Source organism: Vanellus vanellus, assembly GCF_965231255.1.
Source record: "Vanellus vanellus genome assembly, chromosome: 5".
In the NCBI taxonomy this organism is placed as follows: Eukaryota; Metazoa; Chordata; class Aves; order Charadriiformes; family Charadriidae; genus Vanellus; species Vanellus vanellus.
Genome location: NC_138910.1, coordinates 10,574,780 through 10,587,369, shown reverse-complemented (window position 1 = coordinate 10,587,369; position 12,590 = coordinate 10,574,780). Strand labels below are relative to the sequence as shown.

General features: G+C 36.5%; 1 protein-coding gene across 1 annotated transcript in view; it reads left to right on the top strand.

Moving 5' to 3' along the window:
- CCDC93 (CCC complex scaffolding subunit CCDC93) overlaps positions 1–12,590 on the top strand; it is a 52,852-nt gene that overhangs the window by 20,502 nt on the left and 19,760 nt on the right. The window contains exons 8-12 of the mRNA XM_082483965.1: positions 694–733; positions 2,229–2,321; positions 2,636–2,686; positions 3,768–3,854; positions 8,488–8,604. Coding sequence (XP_082340091.1) covers positions 694–733; positions 2,229–2,321; positions 2,636–2,686; positions 3,768–3,854; positions 8,488–8,604 — 388 coding nt within the window. The remainder of the gene's footprint in view (positions 1–693; positions 734–2,228; positions 2,322–2,635; positions 2,687–3,767; positions 3,855–8,487; positions 8,605–12,590) is intronic.

Here is a 12,590-nt window from a genome sequence, read left to right as displayed (position 1 = left end):
TGCTGAGGATCACTTAACTTTTAGCCATAAAAGTCTCGTTAATAGGTCTGCTTCTGCAGCAGTTAAGGAATTAAACAGTTGTAGCTGTTAGTCAGTCAATCAGGAACATGACTACGTATCTGCGTACGTGCTGGGTTTAGTGCTTCAGAATGCTGAAAATGATTGCTTTCTTGTATCTAAAATTTCTTTCTACCTGTTTTTTCTTTAAAACAATAAAGTAAAAAAGTTTATTTGAGTATGTATTTAAAGCTCTGAACACCATGCTTCAGAAAGAAATTGAAGATTCATCAAAGCACACAAGCATGAATGTTTTTTGGGGGGAGTAGAGATTGCACTGGCAACTTCCTGAGGCCTTTTCAGAATTCAGAAATGTATAGGTAGTAGCTGAGGGTGGGAAGAGAGCATTGCTTTTTCCTTTCACGAGCTTTACATGACAATGTTTTATGAAGCATCTAGATTTGCACATCATAATGGAAGGAGTAGTTGGAGCTGAAATTATTCTGTAAATATTCTGTAGTACCTTCTTACTTAGTTTATTTGAAGCATTGCAAAATTAACCGGAACCTAGCTGTTGGTTTTGTTAAATGATTCACTTTTTAGTGCATTTCTTATGTTGAAAACTGATATAAACAATTTATTTGTGGAAGCTGTAAACAACAATGTATTTCTTTCATGTTGCCATTGTTCTTTTAGGAGATACGGATTTAGCAGACAAGCAGCAAAAACAGAACAGGTAAAAATATACTGATTTTAAGTATTCATATTGTGGGAATGATTGCATTGTTTTTGTTGGAACGTTGCTTACTGTAAGATTGTAAAGGAATACAGCGGAATAAAAACTATTCTATTATTACCACCTCTCAAAAATGACTAACTGGAACTAAAAGCCTGCATGCAATGAAAGATGCAATTGATTACTAGCTACTTTTTTAAAGCATTTCCTTCATCTGGACTCAAAGATCACATTTTGCCAACATTTTTTGCTGAGAAGAAAGGGGGGTTGGGTGTTTTGTTTTCTTTTCTTTTTTTAATGTGAGATAATGAACATATCCTGTGTGTTCAATGAGTATCTTTTAATTAAGTGTCCCATGATGTGATCATTCAAGAGTTCTTTCCTTTTCTTCTTAAAGAACCATTCAGCTTGGTAAGAAATTTTGTAGGCATTTATTACATAACAGGTTATTTAATGTGATAGAGGAACATGATACCATGCCATAATAAATCATAGTGCGTCTTGAAAAGTAGCATCCTTGATGTGCTGCTGATGATTATGGAATCATAAAATGTCCTTGTATTTGCAGTTTTATTATTCCAGTGCAGATATTACTTTGGCTGCAAGCTTTTATTACAGACAGAGATAATGAAGAAATGCATTAGGCGTGTCATGGACTCAGCAATACACTGAGTACATTAAGGTTGTTCTTCTTCATTATCTCAATATTTTGTATACAAATTTAGCATTTAAAGTTTATAAATGGAGATGTTTCCAAATCTAGGCATAACTCTCTTTCCCCCTCAAAATAACTGCCAGGCTACCATCATGTTTACAGAGTTCATTTTGCTTCTTCAAAAATGTTACTGACTTTGGAATATTGTATATTGTATATGTCATCATGTTTGTTGTGTGAACTGAGTCATCAGAAGGCAGAAGTGGAAGATTAAATAGTCAGGTTAGTGGTGCAATAGAGTGACCTAGAAATTTAGTCTGGCTGTCACCAGTTCTCATTATTTTGGTGGTACAACTTCTTCTGACTGAACTAAGCAATTTTACACTTTTTTATGTTGTATGATTGTTATGCCAATATTAAATTATAGCAAGTTACAAAAAAATTATTTTTGTTAAAAACCAAAACCAAACCAAAACAAACAAAAAAAAACAAAGACCTAAAAAAAAAATCATTTCTCCTGTATAGCAGACATCATGTTCTGGGGTAGCCAAAATATGTCTTGTGAGGTTGGTAGTTCTTAGAAGGTTGTGGAATAAGGGACCATTGCGCCAGATGTGTCCATAGCAAGCCAGAGACAATGTCTTAAACAGCTGGAATACTTACAAAGTCAGTGAGGCTTACATCTCAGCTGGCATGAATTGCAATGTGAGGATGTTCCAGTAGCTAACATGTATTCATAAAAACAGAACAGCTATATTCTAATTCTCTCCTTGGTGTCTTTCTTAATGCTTTAGATTACTGGAACTAGATATAATATTTTCTTCTTTTTTTCTTTAAAAGGCTGAAGAGAAAAAAATTGCGCTACCTCCAGGGCTTGCAGCAGCAGGCAAAGCTGAGCCTTGTGATGAAGATGACCTTCAAGCTGCTGAAGAGGTGTGCCATACACATAGTAGGCATGGATGTTACTAACTTGGGGGGAGGGCAGCAGCTATCACTGCCCAGTCATTCTCTGCGAGAAGGAAAATTTCCACTCTGAGTGAACCTGTACTGTTATAAGGATTTTTCCTTTATTTTATAACTTTAGCCACCTCTTCTTTCACTTTCATAGACTTACTGTCTCATTACATGCATTAAAATACACATGTTGTATGACACTAATTGTATACGTGTGTCCCTGTCACTGGGCAGAAACAAGTTAAATAATAAAAGATATATTGTTATGTGTAATTCCTCATATTTTGCCCTAGCTTCGCATTAAAACTCTGATGACTGGAATGGCTGCAATGGCAACAGAAGAGGTAAGCAGCATTTAAAGCTGATACAGCTTTGTTTAAATTATGGTTGGTTATGGCAATTATTCCTAAAATAGGATTAAGGGTGAGTCTAAAGTCTTGGAATGACTGTGTTTAAATTTTTGTGAAGGGAGTGCAAGAAAAGATGGTTGAATTAGGAAGACAGTAATTTTTACGAGGCTGATAACTTAATCATTTGCCTTGAAATGATAAAAGCAATATAAATAAGTGCCTCTTTCAAACGGTTTCTACAAGGAGAGTTTCAGGGGAAGGACATCACGATGCAGCTACCCAAGATGCTGTATGATCTTGTTTTATTCATCTTGTGAAGAGAGTCAGAGGAGGAATCGTTTTGCTGGAGAGAGTGGAGGAAAATTGTATGCATTTCAAGGTGTTTTTCAAGGCACTGATAAATATTTATAAATAACACCCTTAGCGTAAGACACTGAAAATGCTGGATAGGTACCTTGTTTTAAAATTCTTAATTGGTTGTAGCCAATGATATAATGGAACTTTTAGGCTGTTGTAATTTTGAAAATTCTTACATTTTGATTTCTGGCTGAGAAGACTGGGAAGAAATTCAGTTGTTAAACACTGTTTCTGTTTGTGCTGAAGGCACAGAAGGAAAGGTTGTAATTGGTCTAGTCTCAGAGTTGATTGACATGCTTTCTACTGAAATCCACCGTAGAATTCAGTTGTACTTGAAGATTGTTTTTGTACATGCATCCAATTTGAAAGGTGCATTCTTTCACTCATCTGCATTGTTACTGTCTGGCTCAAAATGTGTTCTAAGAGTGAGCTTTATTACTGTGCATGCAAAATTCAGTATACAGAATACAATTTGAAGTTTTTGAAAATCTGAATTCAAATGACTACTGTTGTTTGCTAAAAGGTTATAAGTCAGAAATTTCCATCAGCAAAGTTTTTTGGGGGGTTGGAATGTTCCTTGGTCTCTTTTTTTATGATTAGAGATTTTTTGCCAGTGTAAAGGTGTTGTATGTGTCTGTTAAAATTAGAGCTTGGGGAAATTGCCATGCTAAAAACAGGCAGTTCCAAAACTCCAAATGTTTTCTTGACACAATTACAGGGCAAGTTGACAGCAAGCACAGTTGGCCAGATTGTTGGACTCCAGTCGGATGAGATCAAGCAAATAGTGTCAGAATACGCTGAAAAGGTAAGTGTGTTACCTGATTATGTTTTACCAATTCATGCGTGATAGCTTGTTGGTTTAGGCTTTAAGATTCCAACTTAATTACCATGGTTCTCTTGAAACAACACTGTTTCGTCTATGCTGTGGATAACAGCACGGTCAGGATTCAGGAAAGTATTTTAATGAGATTTAAACATGCACGAGCTTTTGGTGTGACAGCACATATTCCCAAATTGCATTCGTGAGTTGTTTGGGTTTAAGCACTTGCTTAAATGTTTTCATGAATAAAGAAGGGTCTGGGTTGGTATCTATTCAAACCAGAGGCTTAAACTCTTAATGCACTTTAAAATGTTCGGTGTTAAGCACAGAAATACAGTTCTGTGGGCCTGCCCAGAGGAAAATGTAGGCCTCTTCGACTCAGATTATCAGATGCTGGGACCTTACTTGCATCGGGCTCCCATTATGAGTCGTGCCCTGGATCTCTCGTTCTGAATCCAGTATCATCAAGAACAAACCTTGATTGCTTTTAGAAGTCAAGGCAATTGTATATTAGCTCCATTTATTGTGTTCAACTGTGATTGTTTTTACAGTAATGTGAAAAGAAAATCTGTCTCTTCAAGCAATTAATACATACAATACATCACTGCCAGATATGAGTTATAGGTCGCTCTTATTTGTCCAATAGTCTTCTCATATTTCTTCTTTTTGTTGACACGTATGAGGTATAGAGCTTTCCCATTTGGGAGATAAACCCTATAACTCAACAGAGTCTATAGCAAATTCTTGGCCTTTCTTTATTATAAAGGATTAGAAGACCAGAAGCCCAAGGGTCATATTTCAATGTTACATTTCTTCTGTTCTGAGAGAAGGCAGCAGGACCTTGACTATTATAGTAGAACAATGATTAATACTCTGGAAAGTAAGAACTGATTCAAGTCAAACCAAAAATATATCGCTTTTCAAATCTATTGGATGTGACAAAAAAAAAAAATTCTGTGTGCGTATGCATGCACCAGGAAAAGAGAATTAAGGATGTTATCAAACAGTTTATTGAAGCATCAGCAATGTTTGGACATAGTTCTAATAGTTTTAACCCCTTGTAACTATACATAGGTTGAAGAACACGGTAGTGCTTATTTGTCTACCAGAGTCTTAACAGAATCCACAGGCCCAGTGAAGATAGCTGGCAAACAAAATTGTAGATCTGATGTTGCCATGTGCCAGGACCTTTCTTACAAGATGGTATTTTTGCAGAAGATCAATGCATAGAGTTTCTGCATTTGCCCCTCCTTTCTGCTGCTGTGTTAACTTGTTGGGTAAACTGGAGGGAAGATTCTAGTGTCGTTCCTCGCTTTCTATAAATGCTGGCAGAAAATTATTAACACGGCTTTTAGCTGCACATTCATCACCAGCTTTCTAAGGCCAGTTGTTCAAAGTAGCTTTGATTTTACTGTGTTACAAGGATTCTTCCTCTGAGAATGTACAAGTATCATCATATGTAACAGGAGGTTTAGCTAGGAATAGAATAGGACCTGGTAGGACCTGTTCCCTGATAAAATGAGAACGACTAAAACTGGAGAAGTGCCGTCTCAAAACTACCCGCTACAAAAATGCCTGAAGGAGAATCCTCTTCAACAGTTTTAAATGCTGTCTGCAAGTTGCTTACATCTTGGGAAGTTGACTCAGAATATTTTTGGACTTCTGGAATCCTATATCAGAGATTACTATGCACCCTACACAGTCAGTTGAAGTAATAGAAAAGAAGCATTTCAACCATTTCATATGGTTAGGGATTATCGTTCAAGAAAGATACTAAATTGGATGGTTTTATGATATTTTATTTTGTGGAAATCCTGAAAGGTATAGTGAGATGCAGTGACTTTTATCTTTGGGTTCCTGAGCCTTGGGGACAGTTTCAAGTAAAAACGATTGCAAATTACGTTGGAATGACTGCTAAAGATCTAAGTCGAACTTGACTGAAAACAGATTTGAACTGTTACAGGGCTGGAGATTGTTTTTGCTTTCCCAGTGGGCTTCAGACAGGGGACTTCAAATTCTGAAGTTTATTTGCTAATAGGAGGTGGTTGAACATGAAGAGATAAATGAAATTATTTACTGCTACAAAATTTGTATTTTGTACAGAGGCTCCTTTATTTTTTTCTTTAAGAATGTGAAGTTCTGTAGACTAACGATTGAATTGTCTTTCTTTAACTATTGGGAAGTTTATAGCACTAATGTATGTGAGAGAATCTCATTACAAATAATAAGATTAATTGGATAGATTTCCTTCCTCCTTCCCATTTAAAACTTTTAGATATGAACAGTGGGAGGCAGGCTCTTAAAGTCTAGAATTAGCCATTTATTTTGGCTAGCAGTTTTTAAGCTGCCATGGATTAATGATCCTTGTGCATAATTCATATGGAGTTTTAACAAATTCTGTCATAGAAAATGACGCTACTAACACTTCTTGTTTATTTGAATTAGCTAAATCTTTTTAGGTCAGTCGAGAAGTTGCAGAGAATGGAGAGGAATGCAGAAATGAGTCTACAGCTGTCAGTGGTGGGGATAATGTGTGTTAACAGAAAAATTAAAGGATGTATCCACATATCCCTTTTTGTCACATGTAATTGAAGTTCTTGTTTTGAGATAGAGAGGCAAATTGATAATCTTGAACTATCAGAGACACTAGTGCTCAGATACAGCTTTCTTAAATTATGTTCAGAAGGCAGCTGCTGTTTCAGACTAGTAAGAGACCAGGTAACAACAATAGTGTCAAAAGCAAAGTAGTTTCTATAATTTATGCTTTCTTCCTTCTATGTTGAAAGATGTATTTTTCTCCACAGATTTGGAACCCAATTCCTCAGTAACTTTATAACACTAGTGTTGCTGCAGAGCAGATCCTTAGCCCATTTTGACTGCACGAGGTTTAACCCTGTCTTTTTCATTTGCAGACCAGAAGAATTTTTCTGCAGAAACCTCTGTATTATAGTGATAGTTATTTCCCATTTTCAAAAAGCAAGCTGTAACGGCCCACTTCTGGAGACACGAGCTTTTCTTTATGCCAAAGCTGTAGCGTATGGATTTCTACTCTTTTTGCAAGATCAGTCTTGGACTGGTTTAGCTCATGGTTTGGGTTTTTTTGTTTGTTTTTTTTTTTTCCTTGCATTTGTAGTTGTCTTGATTTGCATGTTAGGCATAATAGGCTAATCGTATGGTGAGAAGGATGGGGTCTCAGAATGCATTACACGATGAGGGAATGCGATTTGGCTAAACAATGAGAGGAATGAGTAAATCTGAGTGTGTATTTGTTGAATAGTTCAGTGTTACAAGTGTTGGTCAGAGGCTTTTTCTCTTTCCTCACTAATGGAAAGAAAGTATGTGAATTGTTGGGATAAGGTCAGAATTTGTCTTTTCTTGCTGTAGATGTAAAAGTATAGCAAGTCATTAAGCTGCACTTTAATATGAATAACATAAAATGGAGAAGAGGAAGACAGGTTTTGCCTCTTGATTTAATTTAACATTGAGCTGTTAACGAAGATCTGCTTACCCACCTGACTAGAGTGGATACCAGGAGCAAATACGAATGAGGAGTATTTCATACTTTTTGTAACGTATGTGCTGATTATACATTTAAAAAGCACTTAGTATTGAAGTCTTTGACAAACGCTGCGAATTAGCAGCTGAAGTAGTTGAAAATTAAATGGTTTTCTAATGAAATATCGGAAAATGGATTAACTGGAAAAATAAGTCTGAGTGCAGGAAGCAAATTACCAAAACAGATGGATGCAAGTATTAAAGTGAGGACTTTCAAAAGGTGCAAATATTGTTTAGGCAAGTAAGCACTTGAACATCTAGCTATCACTGATTTTTCATCTTTTTTTTTTTTTTTTTTTGTCTACTGCAAGGATACAATTTCTATTATAAGTGTTATTCCTGATAATGTTTCTGGCATCTTTCCTTTTGCAATTCAGAGAGAACAGGGGACTGGATCCAGATTGCTGTCTTCATTATGTATTTATGAGACACTTTCTTGGCAATGTATGCTGTATCAAGTGGTTTTCAAAGACTGGTACACGCACAAGACATGAGTACATGCACATGCAAAGAAAAGCTTAGAGTGGTAAATGTACCTACCACACTGAGTATGTCATTGTCATTCAGCTTAAAGATGCATCGAAGGCAGTATTTTAGAGTCTAAATAAACAATTGTTCAAAGTATTTGAGAGTTCTGGATCTACTTACTGGGGTATGGAGCATCTCAGATTCAACAAGTTCAGTAAATACCACGGCTTAAGGTGGTTTTGTATCATGGTTGTATTTTTTACATTTAAGAACTCTACCAGATTTAACTATAATGCTGATGCAAAAAATTACTTATTTCTTCCAGTATACTGTAGTATTTTCCACCCATCCCAGAGCATCTGACTTTATTTTTAGCTTACTTTACCTGTTACCTTTGGGATGTAATTCAGTTGTTCAGCCGCTTCCTTATCTTGATGCGAGATAAATCAGTAAGTCGCTCTTTCTGTTGGATAGTGGGACACAGTTTTTGTTAAGGAATATCAGAGGTGTCTCCCACTTTGGCATTTCCTGAGCTACTGAAGAAGCAAAAAGTCACGGCAGGAGGTCCAACAGGCTGTTGTTTTGTTTATTTTAGCAATCTGAGCTTTCCGCTGAGGAGAGGCCAGAAAGGCTTGGAGCTGCTCAACAGCACAGAAGGAAGGTGGCATCTCTGAATAAGCAGATTTTACAAAAAACCAAACTCCTGGAAGAGGTAAGTATTGTGTGTGTAATAAAGAAGAAAACATTGATAAATGTGGTTGATCACAAAATTTTTTGCCATCCAGGAAAGATTTGCAAGCTATCTTCTGTACCAGCAATTTGTCATGCTGAACATTCATTTCAGCATCTCCGAATGTCTTGCTTGCACATTTATTACTAAGACAACGTGGCTGGTTATATATTAAAAAATTGTATAGCCCTGTCTGTGAGGAGGGGGCTAGCTAATCTAAACATGCTTTCCTTTTTTTTTTTTTTTTTTTTTTTTTTTTTTTTGCATACCTCTTTTGGAGAAAAACAGAGAGAGTATCTCCATTTGAGTTGTTAGCTATAGTGTTGAATGCGCTCTTTTCACAGTTTCAAGAAACAATTTAGGAAGTTATTCTACAATGTGCTGCGAATTCCTTTTTTATCCCTTCCTGTCTTTTTATATGAGCCAGTTTATCTCACTGATTAAGGTGGGTTTTTTGCTTGTTTGTTTGTTGGAGGTGTTATTCCACAGTCACTGCTTAGTTCATATCTTCACATTTGTTTTAGGGGGAAAGCCTTTTGAATTTGTGACTGATGTTCTGTTCATATCTATAAGTAAGAGCAAGAACCTGTATTTCAACCTACTTATGCTATTGCTATTTAAACCCAGAAAAGTATACGTGGAAAAGCTATGCCATTAATGAAATGCTGCTTTTAATTATGCATACAGCTGTAATCAGCACCATGCCATCTTTAGCTTGCAGAATCTGATGAAAACATATTGCATCAGAGTCAGTAATTGGAAGAGCTTGCCAAAAAAAATATATTGTACTTGAGGAAAAACTGTTGCTGATGACTTCTGTGGTTGATACTCTGTCAAATACAGCACTGTTCCAGCAGCCGTCATCTGTTTTTTGTTTTGTTTTGCTCTGCTCTTGTCAGTAAGGTCTTAACCCATTAACATCTTAACTGGTTGTACCTTTTAAATGTTGGGGGTACAAGGGCCTTTGAAAGGGGGGGTGTCCGCACGGCACATTTTATGAGACAGTGATATGTCCAGTCTTACAAACAACAGAGGTAAAAGAATGGTAGCTTTGAAAGCTTTACCTACTATGGTATAACTCTGCCAGCACTAGATTTTAAACCTTCCTGCTCAGCCACTTATGGTACCTGACTTTTTTTTATTATTATTTTTTAAATGAGAATGATGTAGTCTCTAACAATGCAATAAAGTCTTTTATTTAAAGGCTATTTTTCCCTTCAAAACTTAAATCTCCTTTCAGTAAAGCATATGCTGTGAACCATTTTTGGAAGTCTCTGACTGACGCTCAAGTAACACTAAATTTAAATAAAGCTATAGAAATAAAACCTATGCACAAAAAAATGAAATAACTGTCTATCCTGTTCTTTGTTTCTCCATTCTTTTTTATTCCAAGTTTAATAAAAAGCTTTATGAAGAATGGGTACAGGTTCTCCTTATTTTTTTTTTTTTCCCACAAAAAAAAAAGGACTTTCAAAGGATAGAGTATGACAGTGTTTTAACTGGTAAATATTAGAATGCATTTCCTTTGGAACATGCAGAATTAATTTCTTCTTTAACTGATGCATTTCTGTTTCTGTGTTGTCCCCTGGCATGCCCCATCTGTTAAAAATAGCTTTTTTTCCATAGTCAATAACATTACCATTATTATTTGCACTGTATGTTGAATGTAAACCATGTCTGTCACAATTCCTCTCCATTCTAGAGCGAAATATTAGAAAGTGTTATGATTATGATATACTGAAATTAATTATACTTTTTTTTTTTACTTGAGTTTGTATTCTTTTAACGCTTTGGTAAGATGCTTTTTTCCATGTCTGTTTATGTCAAGCATAACTTTGATGCCCTGTCAAAATGATGACTGTTAGTAAAAAAAGTATTGTCAATGCTTAGCATTTAAATGCAGACTGAAGTGTCAGGCGTTCAAAATCATAATATGGGCTTACAGACAGTTAAATCCTGCCTGGATCCCCATGTTGGCGTGAGTTTTTTTTTCTGAAATAGAAACATAAATTAGAGAATGAGATCTTTAAAATTTCAAAAGTGGGGGAAAGGAAGAGGATTTTCACTGTATCCTAAGTCATTGCAGTACGTTTCTATCACACTTTAACTCTTCCTCTAAACCACAAAGGCTATAAGGCAGACACATATGAAGGGAGATACAGATGCGCTGTGTGTGTAGCGTGGAGATGGGTGCAGGCTCACTCAGCATCTGCTCTGAGCTAGCAGGTTGCAAACCTCTTCCAGAGAAGAAGATTTGTTGTCATGACTGGCGGTGCCGTATGATACAGAGGGGACGTTTGCTCAGGTTTAAGGATTTTCTAATACAGTTCTACAGATTTTGCGAAAGTGTGGGCTTATCTCCACCAGTTCACCTCTATCTGCAGTTTTTCTGCAGGCAGTACGTAGACATACTGGAGGCATGCTCAGTTTGAACATATGGATACTAGAACGCTACACCACAGCCCTTGCATTGTGAGAACAGTTCGTGTTCTTGGAGGCAGTTCGCTCAAACTTAATTTTGGGTAGGACAACCTAGGTGCAATTGCGCAGTACGAGCAGCATTAGGAAACTGCAACAGCTAACTCGGGTTTCAGAAAATTAAAATCTTCTATATTGCACTGTTTCCTTGATGTTTTCTGCCTAACTGAGCAGTAAAACAGGCTGGGAAACAAGCTCAGCAGTTGTGGGTGGCTTTTGCAGGTATTCTGTGTTATGCCATTACGGCGTGGAAAGCAGAAAGGATCAGCCAATGTCTGTATGCAATGCCGGAAATGTTCAAAAGCATTTTTGTCTGGAGCAGATGGCTCTTGTATTCCACGGAATTGTAGCATAGTGGGACTGCTGAATTAGTAACACAGAATATGCCTGTAACTTGCTATATGTTGCGTGGATTACATTTTCATGTCTGGTGCAAGTAATTTCCTTTACCAGTTTCCCTTGCATACGAATGAATGAATTTGCTTGTTTTCCACGTACTGCTGAGAAGAGGAAAGCAGTTTGGGGTGGGGAGGAAATGTGATTGTAAATCACACAAAATTGGTAGAGTCCTTACTTCAGTACAGATTTGGTTTTGACTGCCAAACTTCATAATGCACAGGAAAACTAAAGTGTTTTCTGAATCTGTCGTCACACTGTTAGCCATTTTAACAGTTGAGGGCCCTTTAATTCTGTGTTGCTTGTTCGCCGTAAGTAACAGTCTCAGTGCTTTTTCTTTATGTGGAAAAAGAGTGCTGACAGCTATAAGCCAAATAACATCCTTTTAATGCTTTACTAAAGTAATTTCCTGGCTGAGGTTTTTTTTTTTGTTGTTTTGCTTTTTTTTTTTTCGATTTGTGAAAGACAGCTTTTGAAGGGTGAGGCAGAAGTTGAAATCAGTGACAGTCAAGACCCCCCTTTTTTAAAAAAAAAAAAAAAATGTTTGTGAAGTTCTGGCTTCAGTACTGCAAGAAGTTTTGGCAACGGTTTTCATAACAAATAGTTCCTCACTCTTTTTGTCAATTTTCATGAGATATGGACCGCAGGCTTAAATTGCAAATGTTTTTCAGCTAGTTAGAATTCAGTCTATCGGTGAATTATTGGTGAAAAATGTAAAAAACAATTAAACTTTCTTTTTATAAATTTGGCTGTGGAAAGGTGTGAGGGGAGTATTGAGTCACTGCTCTATATTGTGAAAAACAAACTAAACCAGCGTGAAAACAAGTGGAACAGAAATCCAAACATGCATGTCTTTATTTGCAACATTTCTACTCCACTTTTATAACCCGTGTCCCGTTTTTGTTGTCACTGTTTGCAACGTTCTCTTAAATCATAAATACTTTAGAGAAGGATATTCTACTAAAATTAGCCTCTGTAATTTATTTGACAAGCAAAATATCCAGTGGTGTTTTACTAACTGCCTTCTTATTAGACTTTCCGTGGTTACACAGAGGAAAATCATACACCAGCTTGCTTGTTTGGTAGGGACGTGT